This window comes from Platalea leucorodia, assembly GCF_965183815.1.
Source record: "Platalea leucorodia genome assembly, chromosome: 7".
In the NCBI taxonomy this organism is placed as follows: Eukaryota; Metazoa; Chordata; class Aves; order Pelecaniformes; family Threskiornithidae; genus Platalea; species Platalea leucorodia.
The window spans coordinates 71,493,045-71,518,237 of record NC_138829.1 but is presented as its reverse complement, the minus strand read 5'-3'; the positions used below and the strand labels follow the sequence as shown (position 1 = coordinate 71,518,237).

Sequence of the window (25,193 nt, the reverse complement as noted above, 5' to 3'; positions counted from 1 at the left end):
CCAGCCTCTCAGCTGGGAAATATAAATAAATATATCGCAACTGGCCGGAGACTGGGAATCCCCTGCTACGCGTGGGGAGGGCAGCTGAAAACATCAGTGTCTTTTCAAATCGGTACACGGAGTTCAGAAAGAAATGGCCATTTTTTTCCGATGAGGTTTAGTGAAGCGGATGGAGAGTTTAGTCTGGGGATGGTAGGAACCTGTTTTCTGCCTTTTGCTCTTTGCTGAGTCTCTTTATTTACCTCATAAAATGCGTACGAAGCGGAGATCTGGTTAAGCTCAATCTTGGGGGTGTGATTTTTTTTTTTTTTTTTTTTTTTGTGGTAGGGCTTGGGTTGTTTTTGTTACAGGGCAAAGAAAGCAAATTTATCTTGTATTCGTTGAACCTCTCCCACAGAAATAGCACCATTTGCACCGTGGCTGCTGGCGGTGGGAGGGGTGATTCATCTGAAGACGGGGCAGTTGCGGCGAGAGGTCACGATCCTCGTGGCCACCTCTTTCAGAAAGGGGAATTCTCCTTGTCATAACCTTGTCATGAAGACAGCCTAGTGCAGAAAGGCACGTACCGTAACCAGCCTCTTACGAAGTTTACAGAAGACAGCAAAATTAAATCTGAATAAAGCCCTGGCTGTGTTTAACACGCTCTTACACCTCAGGGAACAATTCTTTACATAAAACAACAAATCCTCTCATTTTGTGCAATTCAAGCCAATTCTTAATTGCTATCCTTTGAGCTTGAGGGAAGGGCTCCCTTCTCTCGTGACTTAGTGGTGTGGAATTTTTCTTTTCTCCCTGTGCAAATGCTTAAGGATCTGTGCCGTTTCTTTTCAATCAAGGCTGCGCCGTGCGCACGAATTCCAAAGTATTATCAGCAAAAAACCCCAGGGGAGGAGTCACCCAGGAGCCTCCTTATCTCTCTCATATCAACAGGCACCATCTCTCCTGCAAGTGCAGTTATCGGTGCTTGCAGGGGCAGAGATGGCTCATTAACACAGATTGGTAAGATTTTGCAGAGTTTTTCTCCAGATGTCTATTTTTATCTTAAGAAAACAGACCTTAAAGCAGGCAGCATCACCCCTCGGTCGCACAGAAAGGTTTGGCTGAAATCAGTTCGTGCTACATCTCCGCAAAATGGACTTCAGGGTTTTCTCAACCCCCAAGTGCTGGCACAGCTCACGTCTCCCCAGCTGCTTCCACGAATTGCTGCCCAGCGGCAGGGGCTCCTCGGGACAGAGGGTTCACATGGTCACCCCTGCAAGATTTGTAGCCTGGGGAATGCCAAAACAAAAGCAGAATCGTATTTGGATGAGTTTCAGTGAGAAAAATGCCCGGGGAGTGAGAGCTGTTGGGATGCTGGCAATTCACGGCTACGGATGCTGCGATGGGTCTCACCCAGAGCTGGGCACGGCGCCGGTGCCTGCGGGCTCTGCCTTCCCGGGAGGAGGAGGATGGACGGTGAAGCACACCCTGCGGCCGCAGAAGCCGGGAGGTACCATTCTGCAGACCCATGCTGATTCACACTGGCTGAAGATGGGTTAAGACAGTACAGGGTCATGGAAATCCGACTGAACAGAAGCTTCGGGAGCAACAGGGAGACAGAGCTGCAGTGCAGCTGCATGGCATTTAACACAGCCTGTTACCACCAGGGCAGGACATTTTTAGCTAATTCTAACATTGCTTTAGCACGAAAAAGCAACTTTTGGGTTGATTTTTGCAGAGGCTGAAGGAGAAGCCCCGCAGCAGCGCTGGTTTGGAGCTGGCAGGGTGTATTGCCCGTGGTCCTGCGGTGGGTGACTGTTCCCAGTCAGCCCAGCACATTTCTCCAGCGGGCAGGAGCTTCCCAAAGGATGCTCCGCCAGGACACCCTGCTCACTTTTCCACAGCCAGAGCAGATGTTGGGACTGTGCCGAGGAGGAATTTGGAGCAAGCCGGCCCAAAGGACTTGTGGTCGGAAGGACATTTGGCGCAAGGGCGGTGAGAGTTGGAGATGGCAGCGGTAATTATTGCAAGCTTCGGCAGCGTCGTTATTCACTGGGACACTCGGAGGCTCAGCATTAAGATACTTGAATTTTTCTTAGGCTATTTAAACAACCCCGGGTGAAAGGATTGCCTTTTGTTATCCATGATATATTTTTGTTACCAACCTGTTAGAATTGTTTATAATTTTGTTCTGATTTCTTATAATTGTATGGGTTCTCTCTGATTGCTGGGTGGGTTGTCAGAAGATGTTTCTGCTGGGAAATGAGCACCTCCGCTCGAGCCCTCCCAAGAGGCGCAGCGTGAGCTGCAGGCAGAGGAATGCCAATGAATTATGTTCCGTTCACACATATGTTCCTGTGGTTTGGTATTTTGTCCAGCTGGCCCTGGCTACAGCAGAGATGGTAAAAGACCGTCCCCAACTCTGCTTTCTGCTTTTTTGGGGTTTTGCCCTGGGATCATAGTGATCTAAAAGGGGATACAAAGCGAATCAGAGTCTTCCAGGGAGAAGGTGATCAAGACTTTTCCGTGGTGGTGCTGGGAAGGGAAAGGTGATGCGCAGAGGAGATGCTGCGAGGCCATAGCCCCTGCTGCCCGGTGAAACCCAGCCCAAAAGAAATAAATTGGTTCCCTGTGATGGCAACCAGGCAAAACCCAAGTGTTTGTAAGAGCTCGCTCGTGGGTCTGCCACGGGGGTTATTTCTGAGCACGCTGCGACTTCGGAGCCGGCAAAACTCCAGGTTTAATTAAAAACTGGGAGTTTGTTTCTTAATATTGTCCCTTGCTCCCCATTTTTGCCATAGAGAGAAGAAACTCAGACATTTAAAACGATGCCAAAAGGTGCCTATAGGGACAACGGCATGAGGGAACTTGTCACCCTTGTCCCCAGGACGGCTGTCACCAGTGGGAGTTATTAACTGCCAGCCTGATGAAGAATCAGAGATTTTGATGCCTAAATGGCTGCCGCAAGGTGAAATAAATGGGAGCTCAGTTCAGTGATCATCAGTGTCACGGTGCCGCTCGTCCTCGGGTGCGCCGGGACCCCCGGGTCAGGAGCTGCCGTCAGGAACCGCGTCCCCCGGCCTCATGCACGCCCCTGCCCAACGCTCGGTGGCGGGGAGCTGCCCCACGCAGCAGCCCTCAACATTGTTCATCACGTTAATAACAACAACTTTTATTTATTATTTATTTATAGCTTAATTTATCTATTTTATTTGTATTTATTTGTTATTTGCTATTTATATTTATTTGTTACTTATTAATTGTTATTTATTGTTTATCATTTATTATTTGCTATTGTTTATCATTTACTATTTACCATTGTTTATCATTTATTATTTGCTATTTATTCATTGATGTCTGTTTATTATCGACAGTTTATTATTTACCACCTACAGTTTACTATATACTATGTACTATGTACTATTTACTATTAATTTACCACCTACAGTTTACTATTTACTATGTACTATGTACTATTTACTATTAGTAGTATTTATTATTTACTATTTGTTATTTATTTATCACATTAACATCATTTAGCATTCAACAGATATTTAACATTATTTACAAACAACTGGGAAACGCAGCCAAACAGATGCCGGGCGCATTTCTCCGGTGCCTCCGGTGCCACCGACTAGGAACGAGCCCTCCGGAGGAACCCTCCCACGGCAGCCTCTTCCTTACGCTTGGCTCTCACCGTCCTGCTTATGGGCCCTATGACTCCCTCCTTTAATCTCATTCTCTGTTGAACCCTTCCTTTAAGCCTTAACCCTTCTGTTAAACCCTTCCTTAACTCCTAAAAAGAAGGGCGAGGGTGCGGCCCCTTTCCTGGTGGTGCCCGCGGTCCCCAGGGGAGCTGAGGCCACTTTTGAAACCGGCCGGTGGCTGGAGCAGCTCGGGGGCTTCGGAGATGCTGAAGAGCTGGGGCCGGATGGGGCAGACTACGGCACCAGAGCTCTCCTTCGGTCCCGCTTCATTATCATTGAAATAAATATTATTTATTAAGGACTTGGGAGGAGCCCGGGTTTCATGCCAAATGAGGACTGTTAATTAACGTCAGGAGTATTTCACTCCCCACTTGATCAAAGTCTCAGGGGAAGCAGGGTACCCCGCCAGCACGCCGCATCCCCTGCGGCCAGGCAGGATTTAGGATGGAGGTGCGGGCAGGACTGCAGCCCGGGGCTGGTCGGGATGCTCTCCCAGCCATTTGCATTTGCTTCCCCTTGCTCTGCCTGCCTCCAAGGATTTTTTTCTGAGCTATTTGTTTAGAACTGCTGTACAGCGGACAAGGAAGTGGGACAGATCTCCCTGGCCCCGAAAAAGATGCTTGGAGCAGGGCAAAGGGCTGGAAAAGGAGGCTCCTGCCCTGCAAAGATCACTCGTGAGCAACAGTCCCCTCCGAGGGCTCACGCCGCGCCCTGCAACCTCAGCAGGGGTGAGAGGTGAGGACGGGGCATGGAGCGGTCGCCCACTCACCGGCGTCAGAATTGGGCAGGTCCAGTGGTCGGCGTTGTCCCCGGGGCGCGGAGGCTGGGTGCGTCACACCGTCCCGCTTCCCGCCTGCCCTCCCCGCGGCAGGGGGTGATGGAGGGGACCAGCGGAGGAAGTGACAGTCAGCGGGCACTGCATCGAGCCCTGCGGTTGATGGGGAGCTGGTGGCTTCTGTGCGACAGCAAAGAGGGGACATTCACACAGATGGGAACCGTGACACATCTCGGGGACGTTGCAGCTGGGTGCAGAAGAGAAAAAGCGAATGAGAAGGAAGACGATAATTTCACGCCCAACACAATGGCAGGTTTGCAAACAGGAAGCTTTTGAAGCAACCAGCAGATTGGTCTGCAACCCCCATCCTGTGAGGTTGACTCCTTGGCAAGCTGCTTCCGCTCGTCTCAGACGCGATGACTAAGCCCTAGCACATCTGAGTGCCCGCAGCCACCCACCCCTCAGCAGGAACCCGGGACCGCGCTCCCAGGGCCCATTTGGCTTCCAGCTGACGAAGAGACAGGGTACCAGAGCCTGCACACGGACCGTCGGAGGAACCTCATCATGGAGTTACCTTGTTCCTGGTGGCCAGATCTCGTCTGGGAGGGTTTTGGCATGGCAGCTTTGTAAAATTTCACGTGCAAGTCTGACGGAGGGGACTGGAATGTGCAGCTCTGGGATACCAAGGCTGTGCAAGGACTCTGCCCTCACTGGACCCACCCGGTGCCTGGTGAGAGGGGTCTGGGGCTCGCCTCCGCTCCTGTCTCTGGGGCACGCAGCTCTGCTCTTCCTCAGTCTTTCCATCCTTCTCGTTCACCTCCTCAGCGCTTTTCAGCCCTTAAAAGGCAAATGGCTCTGCATGCCTTTTCTTTCTCCCTCTGCTCCTCTTCCAGCTCTCTGTCTGTCTCCTGCCACCCTGGGCCCAAGCTTTTCCTTCCTATTCCTATTCCTATTCCTATTCCTATTCCTATTCCTATTCCTATTCCTATTCCTATTCCTATTCCTATTCCTATTCCTATTCCTTTCTCTTGATCTCTTCTCTTCTCTTCTCTTCTCTTCTCTTCTCTTCTCTTCTCTTCTCTTCTCTTCTCTTCTCTTTTCTCTTGTTTTTTCTCTCCTCTTGTTTTTTCTCTCCTCTCCTCTCCTCTCCTCTCCTCTCCTCTCCTCTCCTCTCCTCTCCTCTCCTCTCCTCTCCTCTCCTCTCCTCTCCTCTCCTCTCCTCTCCTCTCCTCTCCTCTCCTCTCCTCTCCTCTCCTCTCCTCTCCTCTCCTCTCCTCTCCTCTCCTCTCGTTTTTTTTTTTTCTCTGCTCAGTTCTTATATTCTCTGGTTTGCAGATGTTGTAGCTCATGGAGGAGAAGGAAAGACTGAATGACTAAAGGACATTCACAGTACTGGCGACCTGAGAGTCACTAATTTTGCCTTCATCTCTTGCCTTTCCCCAGGCGAGCACAAGAGAGAAAGGAGAAAGATGGACCCACATCCCAACAACACAATCCTTGACGGGGGTACAGTGTCCCCAGTGCCTACGGACGGACACAATGGGACCAGATGCTTTGCAGAATACATCCCCGAAATCGTCACCGGTAGCATCACGCTGCTCATCTGCCTGTGTGGACTGGTAGGGAACGGGGCCATCCTCTGGCTCCTTGGCTTCCGCATCAGGAAGAACCCCTTCACCGCCTACCTCCTGAACCTGGCCGTCGCGGACACCTGCTTTCTCCTCTGCACATCGGCTTTCCTTGTAATATATCACATGCCCATGCTCAGCTGCTTTCAGCCAGAGCTTTTGCGGGTGCTGCCGCTATTTCACTCCATGGTTCTGCTCATGTACAGCGCCAGCCTCTACCTCCTCACGGCCATCAGCGTGGAGAGGTGTGCGGGTGTCCTCTGGCCCTTCTGGTGCCGGTGCCACCGCCCGAAGCTCCTGTCAGCCGTCACGTGCAGCCTGCTGTGGGTCCTCGCCTGTGTGTTTGCCGGGCTGGTGTACTTTGTGTGTGACCTGGATCACTCTAAACATTGCTGGACAGTTCTTGGAACATTGTGCTTTCTCAATTTCTGCTTTTTCACCCCCCTTATGTTTTTTTCCAACGTGATCCTCTTCATCAAGCTTAGGCGTAGCTCTTGGCAACAGCACCCAGCGAGGATGTACATTGTCATCTTCCTCACTGTTTTCTTCTTCCTCCTCTTTGGCATCCCGCTCAGCGTCCAGATCTTCCTCAACTTCTTTGTCTACATTAATTTTGTCTTTGAGATCTGCCTGTTGCTGGCCTCTGTCAACAGCAGCATCAATCCAGTTATTTATGTCCTGGTTGGGAGCTACGGAAAGTCCAGGTTCAGGGGATCTGTCAAAGTGGCTCTTCAGAGGGTCTTTGAAGATAGGGCAGATTCCCAAGAGGTGGGCGAGACCCCTGTGATGGGAATTGCTGCCTAAACCCCCATGGCTGCAGACTGGCACCTGGAGAGGGGCAGCCCTGCTCTGCACCCCAGGCCAGCACCCACGGGAGCAGAGCTCGTGCCCGGCTGGGTGAGCAGGACTGGCAGTGGGCAGGCACGCGTCCCCCAGGACACAGCCACGCTCAGTGAGATTCCCAGAGGCAGGGCTGGTTCCCACCTCAAGCTTATTTTTAAGTTATTTTTAATAAATGTGTCTTTCATGTAACTTACTGGTGATTGCAGTTTCTTCCCTTGCTGGCTCCATGGGCTGCCCTCGCTTGTTCTCAAAATTACAGTTGTGACAGTCCCCTCACGCTGCCCGCTAGTTTATAATGCTGAAATTATGTGGTCCAGAAAGTCCTGCATCATTTTTTTTCCCAGGGTTAACACGGCCACACTCCTGGGCCCCGATCTGTACCGTGTCTGCTTCCCAGCAGGGAGATGTCCCAACTCCTCCTGCCTCTACCCTTCTTCTGGGACCTTGGTGCCTGATACTAAAGCAGCCACCGCTCACTACCCTGATCCTCAAAAGCCCCCAGACCAGAGGAGATGATGATGAGGGACAGAAACGATGTTTTCAGCTCCCTCTGGCTTGATGCCCTCCTCTGCCACAGGCTGGCAGAGAAAACCCATCTCGGTCTGGCTGACGGAGCTGGCAGCATCAGTCAGCAGCCAAACCTTCACCCTGCCAAGGGGGCTTAAGCGGGGAGGCAGGAAAGGACAGGCAAAGAGGCAAGTGCTGCCGGCGATCGGCACTCTGCCAGGTTCGGCAGAGAACGGACAGACAGACAGCTAGGGGCTGATGGCAGTTGGAAAGCGCAATTCTGTGCAGCGGGTGGAGAAGCCCGTGGAGCAAACGGCCAAGGCAGACCCAGGAAAAGAGAGAGAAATAGAGGATGGGAAGGTTCTCGCAGGCGATAGCTCGAGGAGGTTGAGCTCTGCCTACCAGATGGTTTTATTAGCTTTCCTGACACACAGAAACAACTGCTATCAGAGCCATAATATTTACAGAACGTATCTTCCTTTGAACACATACAAGCCTGTCCCGCATACAAACAAATAACTGATACCTGTAAATCTTGTGTTGGAAATCAAAATTTTAGGCAAACATGCTCAGGATGTTGCTCGCAAGAGCAGAAGCTGAGAAACCTTGGGTAATTCTGCTCTTTTGTCGAGCACACGGATAGATCGGGCAGCGAGCGTTGTGTTGCACGGCATTATGCTGATCTACCTCGATGCTTTCCTATTCGTGACCCGTTTGCACTTGAAAGGGTTGGCTTGGCGAAAGGGCGTGAGATTCTGTAGTTGGGGACACAAACGCAGCGTTTTGACTGACTACAAAGGGAGTATAGAAGACAACTCAGATGAAACCCTTAACTTTTAGATGACTAAAGCCAAGCGAGCAGCATTGATTCACCACGTCTTAGGAAAAAAAGATATTCCTGAAATCCTAAGTCATCTCTCCGCCGTCTGCCTATGCTCTGGTTCATGCACAGATCTAATTATTCAGTTAGCTCCAAAGAGCTAAAATGCATCAAAATGCACATAGTAGCACGGCCTTGGAAACTGTGTGTTTGAAGGTCAAGTATCACTGTGAAATTGCGGTAGACAAGTGGCAAACCTAGATCTGAATCAGAAAGAGAAGTTTTGGAGCAACGCTAAGCTTGTAGCGCGGGGTCCTAAAGACAGACCCTTGGAACGACAGGAGAAAATTTCAGCCAGTTCAGATATGAATATTTTGATAAAATATTTGATATATATTATATATCAGATATATAATATTCAGATATAAATATTTTGGGATTGGGGTTGCTTTAAAATGAAATGAAAGAGGAACCTGACATTGAGAAAATCGGCTTTTCCCATAGGTCTAGTTTCTGAGACTCTTTTTTGTTAGTCATTTCCTGTACAAAGCCAAGAAGAGATTATAACCAGAACCCTGATACTGTCAAATGCAACGAAATAGTTCCCTGTTTGCAAGAACCCTTGAGAACATGACCTGCTTGGCTAACACCGAGAAAAGTGATTTGTGAAAGGACCTGAGAAAGACCCCATGCTGGACGCTGCACAGGCTCATCAAGGCAGGCTTCGGTCCAGTTTTCCAAGTGATAATTCCAGGAAACCTCATGAAGATCCCACCACGGGGGCGGCAGCTGGCGAGCGCGATGTAATGTGAGTCCGCAGTGCGTCTGCTCGAGTGAAGTTCTCCGGGCTGCGAGAGGAAAGAAGGTCAGACTTCTCTGGGTGGGTTTGTTTTGTTTTTTTTTTTTTTTTTCCAGCCTAATCAGTACCTCCCATCATCGGTTTTGAACCTGTTGATCAATTTGCACCAAATCTGACTGGGGAATAGTGGTCTCTAGGATATTAAGACCTATAAATATTGTGGAAAAAGGCGGTAGGGGAATAATGAAATGATTATCCCACTGAAGGAACCCAGCAGTTTAGGAATATCAATTGTAATATTAAACACCTGAGAATCCAGGTCAAATCTACCCTCAAACCCACTTGCTCTTTGACATCTCCAAGGACAAACCTTTCATCTTATTACTTCCCTCCTCCAGATCTCTCCTGTCCAAAGCCAGAAAGGAGGCATCTCCCTAGCTTTTGCTCCTTGTCTGTACATGCTCTTGTACCAGGCATTTCACACCCATCTCCCCACACCCTGTCTTCCACCTCTCCTGTCCCTCGTTTCTCCCTGCGCTCCTCCGCATGGAAGCTGGCACGTGGCTGCAAAGATCTGCAAAGCCTAGCGTGGGGGACAGCGGAGTTGCTAACACATTTCTCTTTCATCTCTTCCCTCCAGCTGTGCGAGGGGGAAGGAGAAGCAGCAGAGGTTTTGTAACGAGCACATCGTTCCTTGCCATGGAAAGAGCCGGCCCTGCCTGCTGGAGCCAATCCGGTGGGACAACGTATAACAGGAGCTGGCATCACAGGCTGCTGAGGCATGAGGACAATGACTACAACTGGACGGACTGTGAAGCCGGTCACTTGAGCAAAATCCTTGCCACACTGCTCATCTGCCTCTGTGGGCTGGTGGGGAACGGGGCCGTCCTCTGGTTCCTCGGCTCCCGCATCCACAGGAACCCCATCACCTTCTACGTCCTAAGCCTGGCCATCGCCGACTTCACCTTCCTCCTCTCCACCACCATTGCCCTTGTGATATTTTACGGCTCAGAGAGCCTTTGTCACAGGCTGGGCTCAGAGGACGTGACGACTGTGCTGAACATCGCCATCCTCTTCACTTTCACCGCCAGCATTTACCACCTGACAGCCTTCAGTGCCGTGGCGTCTCTGTCCGTCCTCCCGCCGGCCCGCTGCCCCTGCCACCGCTCCCAGCGCTTGCCAGTGCTCGTGTGTGCCCTGCTCTGGGCCCTCTCCTTCCTGCTCACCGTCACCCTCTACTTCTGCCCTGCGGCGCTCGTTTTCTTCGTCTTGAGCTACCTCTTATCGGTGCTTATCCTGTTTTTTTCTGGTCTAACCCTGCTTGCCAGGGTCTTGTGCTGTTCGTGGCAATATCCCCCAAGGAAGCTCTGTGTTGTGGTCCTGCTAGCTGTCGTCTTCTTCCCCTTCTTCACTGCTGACTTTGGTTACTGGCTCTTGCTAAGGCTGTTTGATTTTTCTGGTTTTGTCTTTGATGCCTCTCTCCCGTTCGCCTGCGTGCACAGCAGTATCAACCCTCTTATTTACTTCTTGGCTGGGAGCTGTGCGAAGAAGTTCACACTCTCTGCTAGGGTTGCTTTCCAGAGGGCTTTTGAAGATGTAACAGAGCCCCAAAATAGAGGTGAGACTCCCAGAGAAAACACAGTGGAAATGGCTGTTTAAACCTCTGCAGCCTCTCCCTGAGAGAAGATGCTCTAGGGACGGAGGCGTCCCAGGATCCAGGGTGAGACAAGGAAGACGGCTTCGGTGCGGGTCTGGCTGCGGCTGAACGGAATCAGCTGTGGCACAACAAAACGTGCTGGGTGGCACGGGAGCTCCCGCCTGGGGTGGACACTGGACAGCGTGAGGAAACACCCAGCGAAACCTTTTGCTGTGAAATCTTTGCTTTGAATCTGTCCTATTCAACAGGTCTGAGCTTTCCCCGTCTCAAAAGTGAGCTTGCTCTACCGTGCGTGCTATTAAAACAGAGCCGCGGAGGCTCTTAGCTCCTGCCAGTGGGTTTTTTGGTGTGTCTGCTTAAAAGCAGAGTGCGGGTGGATAAGAAAGCTTGGCACAGCTGGGCAGAACAATTCCTGGGCAAACCCTTGTGCGTGCATCTCCGGCGGGTGCTGACACGTGTAAGAATATGTGGAGACTTCACATTCAGCTTTGTTACCGGGCAAGTGGGCCTGTGTTTGGGTTTGCCCCTGGAGGGCTTTCCCCAAAATTGCATTGCTTCTGCTGCAAACTGAGTTTTGTCCGCACATCACGTAGGTGGTTTGGTCGCAAGGGTTTTTGACTGGGAGTGCCTCTCGTGGTTCCTTCCACTTTTCTCGGGGCTGGTCGGATGGTTAGCTTGAGCAAATGCCATTTCGCAACCATGATCTGAGGTCTGTATCCATTTCTGGTGTGTCTGTTCCTCATCTATGAAAACAAGAGGAGAGTAGGGTTAAAATGGACCAACCCAAAGAGCACAGCCCTGCCTGAAGACTCTGTAAAGCATGAATTTTCCATGTGAAAGAGGATACAGGGAGAGGGAGGGAAAACTTTTTATGGAAAAGACCCTGTTGAGGCCACGAGGACTGAATCCCTGTAGCCTGGCTCAGGCACTCCCTGGGTAAAAGGGGTAGTGGCAGCGCTTTCTCCCCTTCTCTCTCCTCTCCGTGTCTGTCAGCCCTTGCTGGGGATACACCAGCTCTCATTTGCCTGTGAACTAAGCCACCAACAAACCATTGCTTTTGAGCTGGTTTTGTCTCCTGGTGTGACTCCCCACCAGGCTGCACTAACTTTAGTATGAGCAGAAGGGAAAGGTTGGGAAGATGCAGCTGGCAGGGAGGAGCGGAGGGAGAAAAGGCATCAGCAGGGCAGACTGAAATAGCAACCCCAGGAGCTACTGATGCCGTGGCCTCTGGGATCTGGGATGGTGACAGAAGTTTCTCTGCCCTTTGGCTTGTCCTTCAGCCCAGAGCTACATGTCACCGGCCAGGCTGGAATGAAAACTGATCACTTGGTGCAGCACAGGTACGGCGATAGCTAAACCCATAAAACTCTCTGGTAAAAAGAAGCAGCTCGGCGAGGTGGTGGCCTGGGTGACGCTGCAGGCAAGGGAGATCCCGGGAAGCGGGAAAAGCACACAGGAGGATCGTGGTCCTTCTGTACCTGCCTTGGGAGACTCTCCCCGGATGATGGGAGCCCTTTGCTGGACAACAGGTTGCAACTCAGAATGTTTTTACTTTCCAAAGGACAGGAAAGTGGGAGAGAGGGAGAAAAAAAACCCTCTCAACCGTGGAAGACTCCTGCCCTGTTCTGTAAAACACCTTTATTAATAAATGCTTCTTAGATGTTTAATTCCATCATGTCTCTTCAAAGCATGACTCACCACCCATGGGTTATCCTTTAGCTTCTCTTTTTAAAAGCAGTGGCATGTTGGTTACCCTTGGATTTAAGGCAGTGGGAAAAGGACGGACAACTTCCCACTGTGTAAGAGGCAGGGAAATGGTTTGCTACCCGTAAATGGGACGATCTCCCCTGGCAGGCTGTGTGCCTCCTTTCCGCTTGCCCCGGCAGTCTCCCAGTTGCTGGGATGCTGCGAGGTCCTTTCCTTCTGATCTTTCCTCTGCCCTTCCACCCCTGCCTGCCTCAGCCGGCCTCAGCCCTCCACCCTACAAGGAGCTGCTCTCCTGGTATGAGAGGAAAGCCTTCAGCACGTGTGGGCAGCTCCGCTGCCGTGGTTTGCCTCAACTGGAGGCTTCTTACAGTGAGACACATCTCTGCTAACTGCAAGCGTCCCAGACAGATGTCATCTGCTGCCCAGGTCCATCCCAAAATGAACGAGGAGGTCTTGGCACTGTCAACACATGGCTCATCCCAACTATTGCAGGCACCTACCTCAGGATGAGGTGCATCGTGCTCTGGAGGTGCCTGGCCTCCTCATAGACAAGACAGAGGCTTCAGAAAGAGAGAAAATGAGCCATTTTTGGACAGAGTCGAGTCAGCCTTGCTCTGTTCACCAGTGACAAGCTATGCAGTGAAGCCCAGTTGCTGAGTATTCACCAAACTTTGTGGTCAGAGTTACCATGTTGGAAACAAAAAAAGAAATCCAAATTTAATTTAGGAGTAGTAACAAAATGATGCCTCAGGTAGGTAACGAGAAAAAGATCAGTACAATGAGGACTTTGGAGTCTGTGGTTAGTCGTTGAAAGAGCTGTGCAGAGGAGCTGCTCATCTCCTGCTGAGGACGGCCAGGTTCAGGATGGAGACAGTGAAAGGATTCCTCTTGACGCTGAGGCTGGGGAACCAAAGGATGGCCCCACTCCCCACAGATAGAGGCAGATAAGCAGTGTGATCCTCCTAATTTCTATAAAAGTAAGTGGCCCATACATCTGGTTATGTTAATTTTCATATTTCAGGCTCTTTTTGGTCATGGACACAGAGGTGTGTTCAGTGGAGTTACTATGAAATCTTTGCCGCGAGCAAAGAAAATACAGGAATTAGTGTCTCTGACTTGCCAAGACCATCTGGTCTGGTAATCCCCTGCCTTGCTTCACGGCATGGCCAGGAGCCGTGTTTGGGGAGTGTTTGGTGAGCTGTGCCAGAGCAGGTTCCCGTCTCAGCCTCTGCAGCTGATATTTGCCCGCTGTGCTTCTCTCTGGCATCAGAAAAGTGATCTTTGGCATCAGACACCCTGAGTTGCATTGTGTTATCTCACGCTTCACCTTGAAATATTGCCTCTCCAAAATCGGTGCCTTTTCTGGAGACATAGCTCCCCCCATCTCCCCTTCCAAGTTTGGAGGACAAGGTATCATAGCCTTGGCTGAAGTAAGGCGAAAGAGGCTGAAGCTTCCTTTGGGATGCTTTTGTCCCATGTGGACAAAACTTTTGTGGAGATATTGAAAAGTAAAACATGTCTTAAAATCCTCTCTTAGTTTTCCTGTAGGGACTGACAGGAGCAGGGCTGGAGCAGATTCCCAGCCCCCTTGCAGGGATGCTTACTGTGCTGTCCGGTCCCTGAGAGACCCCAGCAGGGAGGTGACAACCTCCAGCGTACGATGTCTCGTCAGCCAGCCGTCATCTGTTGCAAAAAGCCATGTTCCCCTGGAGCACAGCCGGAAAGCAGCACCTTGCGTGACCGTCTTGGCATGAACACGAGTGCCAGGAACACGCCACTCATAATCCCCCGGCACTGTCGAACCCGTACTTTTCTCAGAACGGTTTAACCCTGGAATTAAACAGTATGACAAATTCCCACGTATAGCTCAAGAGAATGCTCTTGTTTCTTCCCCAGCTCTGCAGCCCGACCTGATGTTGGTTTGTTTCTCTTTCCATCAGCTGGGAGCGCAGGGCCAGCTCTGCTGAGCAGCTCTTTAGACAGAAGAGCAAGGATGCTCCGTGCGATCCATACCCCTCTCCTGCCATCTAGAGGCATCAAACCCACAGATATTTGTGAAATCACCCTTGGCCCTGCACTGGATGTGACCCCGCAGCCCTCCGAGCCCTCCGAGCGGGTCCTCATAGAATTGTTTAGGTTGGAAAAGGCCTTTAAGATCATCGAGTCCAACCGTTAACCCAGCGCTGCCAAGTCCACCACTAAACCATGTCCACAAGCACCCCATCTACACGTCTTTTAAATACCTCCGGGGATGGGGACTCAACCCCTTCCCTGGGCAGCCTGTGCCAGTGCCTGACAGCCCTTTCATGGCAATGCCTCTGTGCCGGAGGAACCAGGGTGAGGAGGGGGTTGCACTACCCCGCGGATGAGCCACACAGTTCCCTCCCACGGCAGCAATTGCCTCTACTCCTTGCTCAGCCTTTCACTTCAGCATGGGTGCAGCCGTGCCAGCGAGATGCCTGCATGACCCCCTTGGCTTGCCCATTTTTGCAATCCTTTTGGCAGACCCCTGCCTTGCTTGGACAACAGAGATGGCCAAAGCTCCCCCAGGACCTAACGTGTCAGACTTTCCCCAGGCAAGAGATCCCCCAAAACACCGCGAAACTCATCTGCTGAGCAAAAGGAGCCAGAGTTTATTCGCTGGGACCAGAGCAACGCGGGTCATTGCCATGGGGAATACAGCCAGGCACGGGGACTGAGCCTGCTTGGATCTGTGCTACGAGCCCCCATGCCTCCATCCCCCAGGTTGTCTGCAAGGCTCCACATCTCCAGGCCTCCTCTCCAGCCGTGCCTTATAGAGTGGTCTCCACCGCAGTGTCCCCGGGCACGCGGCTCCCCTCCTCGCTCGTCGCTTTCTCTTCGAACACTCGGAGGAGGGCGATTTTTGCAGAGTTCTGGAACCGGCGCCGCTGGCAGCTCCCCACCAGGAAGTAAATGAATGGGTTGATGCTGCTGTTCAGTGATGCCAGCAGGTAAGAAATATGCAGGTAAAACAGGTTCAAATAAATAGGATCAATAAAAATCACCACACTGAAAGGAAACCCAAAGATGAACAAGAAGATCAAACTGAGCAGGACAGCAACATAGAGCTTTCCTGGGTGTCTTCTCTGTGAGCCACATCGGAGTTTGATGAATAGGGAAAGGTTGGAAAGAAATGGGAATAAAGAGAAAATGAGAAAATTCACAATGCTTACGCCTCGTAATAGCATTACACAGTCTATATTCAAAGGGAAATAACAACTAATGAAAACCAAAGTAACAAAAAGCCCGGCGAAAGCCCAGAGCACCCCACACATGATGCCTGACAAGTGCTTTGGGCGGTGGCACCGGTACCAGATTGGGAACAAAACAGACAGGCACCTCTCCATGCTCATTGCTGTCAGGAGATACATGCTGGCAAAATACCAAAACAGAAACAGATCCATCAGGATGTAATTGGTAAAACGATATTGAGATGAGAAAATACAATAGACTGTTGAAACAAAGTGTAATATAAGTTTAACAAGAAGGAAGAGGAGCAGAGAGAAGTCAGCGATGGCCAGGTTTAGGACGTAGACAGTGAAGGGGCTCTTCTTCATGTGGAAGCCCAGGAACCACACGACCACCATATTCCCCACAAGTCCGCACAGGCAAATAACAATACAGACCCCTGAAATTATCAACATACTATAACTTTGTGTTATGCACTCAGATTGCTTAACTGCCTGAGAGTCTCCATATCCAGAAGTCGTGTAGTTCAGAGAGAGGTCTGTTGTGATGGTCTCCTCCATGGCGAATGACCCTGCTCTGGGTGTTCGCCTTCTCCCTCTCCCACCACCTCCTAGGAGAGATGAGGAAGGAGAAGGAAATGAGGGGCATCGGCGCTCCCAGCACTCGCCATCTTTCCCCACATCCCCACACCAGCCCCGAGCTGCGCCAGGAAGGACCCCGTCCCCTGCCGCGCCCAGCAGAGGCTCCCACCCCTCCAGCCCTGTCCCTGGCCAGGAGGCATCGCCCACCTGCCCGTCCCCGGCCTCCTACCTCCTGGTGCTCCTGGGAACAGTGCTGCCGCAGGAGCTCCAGCACACGAGGCTTCCAGGCTCACCAGGAGAAAGGGTCTGGCGATGGCTGCTGTGGCCACCCCGCTCTGCTTTGGCCTCGTCCCTCGTGCCTGAGGAGCAGACCTTTGCCTAGAGATCACGTCCTGTGGTCAGGAGACTCCCCTCACAATCTCACCACATCGGTGACGGCTTCCCCTCACATGTCCCACGAACGGTGATCTTGTCAGTAGGACTTGGCCACATCACCCCTTTCCTCTCCTCCTGCCGTCCTCCAGCTTTTTCCCGCCACGAGAAGGGCTTCTGGCTTTTGTTGTGTGTACCTGGTGGTCCAAGACTTTGCCCCCATACAGAGGCTTTACCATAATGTGTGGCAAAACCTGGAACGTACTGCAAGTAACTCAGCTGTAGCCCCAAAACCATAGGAGAGAACCCCCTCAGAGCCAAGGGCAAGCAAGACCTTCTGCTTGGAGGTGAAGGAAGAGAGAGGAGCATCGTACCAATAAGGGATGATGCTGGCTGGACAGTTCATGTACAAAGGAGGTGTGTGAAGGGCGTATTGTCCCAGACCAGGAAGATTTGGGGCCAGTTTTGCAGAGTAATGTGCTCTCCTGTTACTTTCCAGCAGCACCGCTTGACTGCATGGGGAAAGCTCCATCTGTCAGCACAGGAGGGTACGTAGATCATTCCCAGGGATAGAGGATGGCAGAAAGGTGAGAGTGAGAGAGACAAGCCAGGGACCCTCAACAGTTGGAAATCACTGATGTGCAGACATGCAACAGCATGAGGGCTTTGCTCAGTGCCTCTAATGACATGTAACCTGGTGCTCAAAGACTTCTCCCAGCTTTCTTCTGGGAGACATTGCCATCAGATAGAGGCTTTGCTTTAATCTGTCAAAGCATGGAACATAATACTTGTGAGAAATTTGATGCTACGAAGCCACAGAAGAAATCAATAAAGGGAAATGTTTTTCACAGTGGAGGTGAAGAAAGAAAAACACACGCTGTTATTGTAGGACAACGATGAGCTGATTTTTATAGGCCCAAAACTGTGGGAAAGGGGAATAAAGGGACTTAATCTCATGAAGCGTGACTGAACGACATAGCACGCTAAACTGTCCATGTGAGGCACTCTGATTCTCTCTTCCAGGGTCCTGAAGGCAACAACAGGACTCATTTGCCCTGATCCCACCCATTCATCCCCTGCCCATGGGACCAGGGGTTCCAGTTAGGGTCAGGCCTGAGCAACCAGGCTTGGCCTGAGCTATGCAGGAGTTGCACCTGTCTGAAGACCTGTCTCCATCCCCCTCCCATGGATGGACCTTAGGCCTATGCTCTAGCCTTATTTCAAGTCTATCTCTGGGCCCCAGCTCCTGCAGCTCCAGGCTGGACCCCCTGGAGACGCTGCGGACCTTGTTCATTACTGTGCATTCACCACAAGAAATCAAAGGACATCCTTGGAGGACATCAGTCTTGGGGATGACAAACATAGTCAGTAACTCCCAAGAAGAGGTATTGAAAAGATGGAAAACACATGAAGGAGAGAGAGAAAATAAGCAATGAAAATGCCAGCCCCTGTGATGCTAAAGGACGAGATTGTGCAACAGGAACCACTTCTAGATAAAAGCACATTTGAAGCACTATGTACCCTACAAAATGTAATCTCAGAGGAGACACATGCATGTCACGGGTGTGATTAGAGGCAGAGGACAAAGCTCTCGTGCTGTCCTGTATCTGAATACTGGTGATTTCTCACGGCAAGTTGAGACAACGCCAGTGCTCTGCCTCATTGGCTGCTGTTGAGGGGCCTCTGTTGGCATCCCAGGTGCAAGGAGTGGGTGTATGATGAGGCCTGGAGGGGCAGAGGAAGGGATGGGCATGACCAGGAGTGGTTCTGCACCCGAGGAATGATGGGAAGAAGAAGGAGCGTTAAGGCCATGGGACTGTCAGGGACTTCTGAGCGGTTTCTGCTGGTTCATCCCCGTTGTTGATGGTCCCTGGCTCATCTCACTCATTCTCATCTTTCTGCCCCTCTCGTGCCCTGCCAGATCTCTTCCGCACCATCCCCTTGGCGATGCATGCTGTAAGGAGAGTGAAGGAACAGAAGAGAGCTAGAGGAAGTCTTCCACCACCAGTTTTGCACAGCAAAACCTGGGAGACTCCGGCATGGCAAGCTGAAGCTGGAGGATGGGGGTGTAGAGATCCTGACCAGAAGACCATTATACATCATGGAGTGAGCAATCCACAAAACACTCAGCCTGAGTAGTCCCAGCCCTGTGCTGTGCCGTGCTGTGCCGGGCTGCGCTGTGCCGTGCCGTGCGTCTCCCTTGGCCATGGGATAAACCTGGTTGGTTGACGATAAGGGAGGAGCCTGCAGGCAGCTCCCACTGGGTGCTGGTGGTTACACCTTGCCTTTATCTAAGACTGCTGCAGTGGTTCTCATGTGAACATCCTTCTGTTTGACAGGAGAATGAGTTGTTTTCTTTTTTAAGAAAATCCTATAAAAGCTCCGACGACATAGTGGGGTAACCTTTCCATGGACAGGATCTGCCCTGATCATCTGCCTGTTTCATGCTGCAAGACCTGAGGTTCCCAGCACCCAGCACAAATCAGATTGTTTGTGCTATCCTCTCCGTCCTCATAGTTTTAGATCTAGTAAATGGCATTTTAAATGATACTCTGTGGAGTCTGAGTGCCTTTCTTAATGGGATCATAACAGATCAGCGCCTCCTGGTGAAAAACTGGGGGGAGGAGAAGAAGGAGGTGATGTGGCCAAGTCCTACTGACAAGATCACCGTTCGTGGGACATGTGAGGGGAAGCCGTCACCGATGTGGTGAGATTGTGAGGGGAGTCTCCTGACCACAGGACGTGATCTCTAGGCAAAGGTCTGCTCCTCAGGCACGAGGGACGAGGCCAAAGCAGAGCGGGGTGGCCACAGCAGCCATCGCCAGACCCTTTCTCCTGGTGAGCCTGGAAGCCTCGTGTGCTGGAGCTCCTGCGGCAGCACTGTTCCCAGGAGCACCAGGAGGTAGGAGGCCAGGGACGGGCAGGTGGGCGATGCCTCCTGGCCAGGGACAGGGCTGGAGGGGTGGGAGCCTCTGCTGGGCGCGGCAGGGGACGGGGTCCTTCCTGGCGCAGCCCGGGGCTGGTGTGGGGATGTGGGGAAAGATGGCGAGTGCTGGGAGCGCCGATGCCCCTCATTTCCTTCTCCTTCCTCATCTCTCCTAGGAGGTGGTGGGAGAGGGAGAAGGCGAACACCCAGAGCAGGGTCATTCGCCATGGAGGAGACCATCACAACAGACCTCTCTCTGAACTACATGACTTCTGGATATGTGCACTATAGGGAAAATATTGAATATGAATGCTCAGGAGTGCCTTACGGATTGAAGGTCTTTGCAGGTGTCTGTATAGGGATTTCTCTCTGTGGACTTGTGGGGAATGGGATAGTCATGTGGTTCCTGGGCTTCCAGATGAAGCAGAACCCTTTCACCGTCTACATCCTAAATCTAGCTGTTGCTGACTTCTCTCTGCTCCTCCTGTTTTTTCTGCTCACATTGGCATTTTTGACCTTAACAGCAATGTGTTCTTATTTGCATTATTTTCTTTCTTTCTACACAGATTTTGTATCTGTAGTTGAATTTCTGTGCCACTTCTTTGATCTTAGCAGCCTGGGTCTCCTGACAGCAATCAGCGTGGAGCGGTGTATCTCTGTCCTCTTCCCAATCTGGTATCGCTGCCACCGCCCGAAGCACTTATCAGGTGTCGTGAGTGGGGTGCTCTGGGCTTGCGCTGGATTTTTTGTTTCCTCAATGTATCTTAGCTTTAACTTTGCTAAAATGTATACGACAGTATTTGGAGGTCTAGCCATTGCAATTTCCATGATTTTGTCATCAATGATGTTGGTTTCCAACCTGTCCCTGTTTATCAAACTCCGATGTGGCTCACAGAGACGACACCTGGGGAAACTCTATGTTGCTGTCCTTCTCAACATGATCTTCTTCTTTGGCCTTGGTATTCCCTTCACTGTAGAGGTTTTCTTCAACCTTCCAAGTTCATCTGAATTGCTTCCTGGCAAAGCATCCTTCCTGCTGGCATTGCTGAATTGCAGCAGCAATCCAGTCATTTACTTTCTGGTGGGGTGCTGCCGGCAGCGCCGGTTCCAAGGCTCCGTGAAAGTCACCTTCCGCCGAGTGTTCGAAGAGAAAGCGACGAGCGAGGAAAGCCATGCGCCTGAGGTCACTGCGGTGGAGACCACTCTATAAGGCACGGCTGGCGAGGAGGCCTGGAGATGTGGAGCCTTGCAGACAACCTGGGGGATGGAGGCATGGGGGCTCGTAGCACAGATCCAAGCGGGCTCAGTCCCCGTGCCTGGCTGTATTCCCCATGGCAATGACCCGCGTTGCTCTGGTCCCAGCGAATAAACTCTGGCTCCTTTTGCTCAGCAGATGAGTTTCGCGGTGTTTTGGGGGATCTCTTGCCTGGGGAAAGTCTGACACGTTAGACCCTGGGGGAGCTTTGGCCACCTCTGTTGTCCAAGCAAGGCAGGGGTCTGCCAAAAGGATTGCAAAAATGGGCAAGCCAATGGGTCTTGGTGGGTGATGCATGGATTAGTGGGGTAGAGAATATGACATAGGGTAAAATTACAATTTGGAGAGTAAGAAGAAAGAGAAAGAAAGAAAGAGAGAAAGAAAGAGAGAAAGAAGGAAAGGGAGAAAGAGAGAAAGAAAGAGAAAGAAAGAAAGGAAGAAAGGAAGAAAGAAAGAAAGAAAGAAAGGGAGAAAGGGAGAAAGAAAAAAGAAAGAGAGAGAATTGGAAAGCAAAAGAAATACAGAGAAAAGTGAGCTGTCTCTATGGTGCTGATGGATGAGGTTTGGAGAGACAAGAATCTTGCAGATAAAATCTCATTTGCAGCCCTATGTAACCCACAGATGCAATCTCTAAGGCGACAAACCTGGGGAGTTTCATCAGAGGCAGCGGCTGAAGCCCTTAGGCTGTTGCATGTCCACACGCTGGTGACTTCCCAGTGTGGAGGGTCTCCTGGTCCAGCGCCAGGTACACACAGAGAAAGCCAGAAGCCCCTCGCATGGTGGGATGACACTGGAGGGCGGCGGGAGGAGAGGAAGAGGGTGATGTGCCCAACTCCTGCTGACAAGATTGCCGTCCATGGGACGTGTGCCCAGCTCCTGTGGGGCAGAGCAGAGGGGCAAGTGGATGGGGTGGTGATGCGTCTCCTCTGCCTGGGACCGCGGTGGGGACAGCCACCAAAGAAGCATCCTCCTCGAAGCTGGTGCCTCTCCTCATTCCTGGTATGAGGCGACACTGCGCAAGGGGCACAGGCCAGGTAGAGCAGGGGAGGAAGAGCGACGCTGGATGTTGGCCAGGTCTGGACCCTGCATGACAGCTTCTCCCTTGCTTTGACTTGAGGCCAAGCCTGGAGGCCTCCCGTGCAACGTGGAAGCCCATGGGAGGCTGCTCCCAGCAGAGATGGGTTTTGTTGCAGCTACTCCAGGCTCATACAGAGACATCCACTGGTGCAAACGCCATGTGCTGGTGGGATTGGGGAGTGCTCAGGCTGGGGAACGTGGGGGTCAGCAGGAGCTGAAGATGCTGAGCCCCACAGGCACCCCGGGGGGAAAGAGGGCCCCCATGCCCTGGACCCATCGTAATAAACTCTTGCTCTTTTGGTCAGTGAAGGAGTCTTTGTGGTCTTTTGGGGGAATCTAAATCTGCTTTTTGGATGCTCAGTCTAAATCAGAGAAAGAAGGGAAAATGTTCTGATCAGAACATTCAAAGAAATAACAGGGGGTCATAGCCTTTTCTTTTCGGTTTTCATTTTACAGGGCAGCACTTTCTCTGAAGCCATTTCATGTTAGTTAACGAGGTTTGGAGAACTTTTGATCATTGATTACAATATTGTTTTAGCAGAGATTTCACTAGAAACCGTGAAGCCTCCCTACTGTCTTCTCCCCTTACCTCGTTATGCTCTCAGCTCCCCTGTTTGTGTTTAGGGGATCTCTGTGTTTATAGTGGGGTCACCTGGCACATCTGTGACTCCTGCAGTGCAAGAACCCAAAATCCAGTGACTTAAATCCTACTTTTAGAAGGCTAAAGACAAATCCCTCCCACCCCAAATACTTAATTTTATTTCAAACTGAAGTTTTTTTCAACAATAAAAAAGAAAATCACTGTAACAATAGAAGTATTGCTGTTTCTTATCATAGTCTTGGGACATAACCAAGGGAGGATTTGTAGGTATAGGCAGTCTCTCTGGACCTTGCTGGAGTTGACTCTCACATGAATGCAGTTCTCATGAAAGCTTTGCTCTTTCACAGGCCAGAAGTGGCCTGAAGAAGCTCTGAACAACAGCCAAGGTGTTTATACAAAGTGTAAATGTCTGATGCAAATGGCATAGGTGGAATGCCTGAGCCCTGGAGCTTGCTAAGCACAGGATGCTGGTACGGTAAAGATGGCACATGAACACCTCCCATGGGTTGCAGATCAGAGGTGCCAGGATGGCTAGAGGTACAGGTGGAACTGGGGAACAGGGATAGCATAAAGTGTTTGCATGACAAAGGATTTGCTTGGGCAGGACAGATGAAGAAGAATATCCCCAGAGTGCTAAATCTTCATGCGTAGTTGGGTCAGTCACACAGGGGCTGGTCCCGTTCCCTCCGGAATCACTGGAGAAAGTGTTATTCATCTGCCAAAGAGCAAGCGCAGCTGTGAAATACCAGACTAACAAACAGCTGGAATTATCTGTTCTAAAATAAACTTGGCTTTTCCCTCCTTTTTCAGCCCACGCTGACTTGAAGGTTCTTCCTGTGTCTTAATTAAAAAATTATTTACCTGGTCCAGCCCCCATTTTCTGTCTTCATTTTCCATCTTCATTTTCCATCTTCATTTTCCCCTTTATTTTCATTATGATTTGCCTTATACTTAGTGCTGTCTTTGACAGTAATTCAAGTGTTATTTCCTCTACCACACATTGTACAATGAGTATTCCTGTTTTTTCTCAGATCCCTCCTTTTTGTCAGGAACTTCCCATAAAACCTTGATGCATATATTGCTGCTCTAATGCAAAGCACAGCTATAATGGAAACATATCCTAAAGAAGCTCTGGAATAGGTATGATGGACTGAGATAAGAAGATGTATTTTAAGATGGAGAAAATCATATTGCCAAATATCCATTAAATTCATCAATTAAAAACAGAGAACAATAAAACCAAAACAATTAAGTAGGTGCTAATAGTCATATAATTACCAGGACAGAAACAATCTATATAAAAAAGGAATATCTGTCAGCAAAAAAGATGTTTTCTATACTGCTTATCTTCTGAAGTTTCTTTGCATTAGTCATTTCCTCTACTCAGAGAAGATTAGAAGTCATGAGCATTGCTGAGTGCCCTAAAACTCAGTCTGTTTTCAGAACAAATTGGATTTCATGAGCTCATTCCTCTTTTGGTTTGAGGTGATGCAAAGACAGCCTCTTTGTGAAAGGTCCCAAGAGATCCCAAGGGGACAACTTCCACCCATGGTGCAGCTGGGAAATATTAGACTTCCAAGTGACTGGTTGTAAATCAGAAAACATTCACATGGAAATTGTGGGGAAAATCAGCTGAGGTTGTGGAGTCGATCTGCCTCAACCCCACGTCAGATTCCCTACAGTACCTGGTTCAGGCCCAGGCACTGAGAGGAAGGTGTTTTTTTTTGTTTTTTACTACAAATAACACCTTAGCTTATTGTTTTGAACCAGACAGATCTGGTTTCCCTCCATTCTGTTTCCGTATCTTTCACCAGAAGGCCCCTTGGTCATGGTCAATCTCTGTTTTCCCCACGCCCATTGGGATGTGGCAGCTCCAAGCTGGGACCTGGATAGGGACACACATTACCAGAAAAGTACAGACCTGGGCATAGGAAAGTTCCTATTTCCTTTTGCCTCTTAAAGGATGGGCGAGAACGAGGAGAAACAGGGAGAGAAACACCAGCAAGGAAAGCTTTCTAATGAGTCCTTTCCTCTGACAGAGGCGGGTTTGAGGTACAGGGGTTGATGTTTCATGGCGGACCCTCAGAACATGACAGAAGTCCTCAGTTCTCTTTAAAACTGGTGGAGAAATGTGTCCCTAGTTCCCCTTTGCACAGGAGATCCCTTACCAATTACCGTCACTGGCAAAACAGACTTGATTTGGGGAAAATTAACGTATTGCCAATTAAAATAGATTTGGGTAGTGAGAGACAATTAAAATACGACCTCCCCCCCAGCCCCAGCTCAGCTTCACTCCTTCCCTCCAGACTCCTCTACCCCCCAAGAAGCACAGGGGTGCTCGAGGGAGTTACAGTCCGTACATAGCGGTTTCTCTCCCGCTCCTTCCCTCTCCCGCCTTTCCCCTGCTCCCGCATGGATCCCGCTCAGGCGGCAATTCCTGTCAGGTACCACCCATCTCCTCCGGCGCAGGGTGCTCCCCAGCTGCAGAGCGCTGCTTCCCCTTCTCTGCCCTCGCTCTTCTTCCCGCCATTTCTCGCTCTTTTTCCCTCCCTTTCTGCCTCTCGCGTGTTTTCTGTCCGTTCTCAAATAATGTCTTCACATCGGTGCCACAGGATCCCCTGAAGGGCTCAGCTGTGGGCTGCAGCGCAGCCGCCATCGAACTGCCTGGAACCGGCTGGAACTGCCCGGAACCGGCTGGAACTGCCTGGAACCGGCTGGAACCGGCTGGAACCGGCTGGAACCGGCTGTG

The 25,193-nt window shown here is 50.7% G+C and overlaps 3 protein-coding genes across 7 annotated transcripts; all 3 read left to right on the top strand.

Annotated features, from left to right (window-relative positions):
* Positions 1-968: 968 nt before the first annotated feature.
* On the top strand, positions 969-8,562 carry LOC309593443 (proto-oncogene Mas-like). Its single transcript, XM_082317987.1, has 3 exons — positions 969-1,996; positions 2,781-5,191; positions 5,905-8,562. Exon 3 carries the CDS (start codon positions 5,931-5,933, stop codon positions 6,891-6,893), a length of 963 nt encoding a protein of 320 aa, XP_082174113.1. The 5' UTR covers positions 969-1,996; positions 2,781-5,191; positions 5,905-5,930; the 3' UTR covers positions 6,894-8,562.
* LOC309593444 (proto-oncogene Mas-like) lies at positions 5,992-12,347 on the top strand. Of its 5 annotated transcripts, none has more exons than XM_082317991.1 (3): positions 6,060-6,080; positions 8,764-9,067; positions 9,699-12,347. In XM_082317991.1, the coding sequence occupies exon 3, from the start codon at positions 9,758-9,760 to the stop codon at positions 10,715-10,717; it is 960 nt and encodes a 319-aa protein (XP_082174117.1). In that variant the 5' UTR covers positions 6,060-6,080; positions 8,764-9,067; positions 9,699-9,757; the 3' UTR covers positions 10,718-12,347. The 5 variants fall into 5 exon arrangements, with proteins under 5 accessions (XP_082174116.1, XP_082174117.1, XP_082174115.1 ...); XM_082317989.1 differs by having other exon boundaries at positions 8,764-9,124; XM_082317988.1 differs by having other exon boundaries at positions 8,764-9,139.
* A 7,390-nt stretch (positions 12,348-19,737) lies between these two features.
* On the top strand, positions 19,738-20,721 carry LOC309593157 (proto-oncogene Mas-like; the record flags this gene model as incomplete). Its single annotated transcript, XM_082317312.1, has 1 exon — positions 19,738-20,721. The coding sequence occupies one exon, from the start codon at positions 19,738-19,740 to the stop codon at positions 20,719-20,721; it is 984 nt and encodes a 327-aa protein (XP_082173438.1).
* Positions 20,722-25,193: the final 4,472 nt, after the last annotated feature.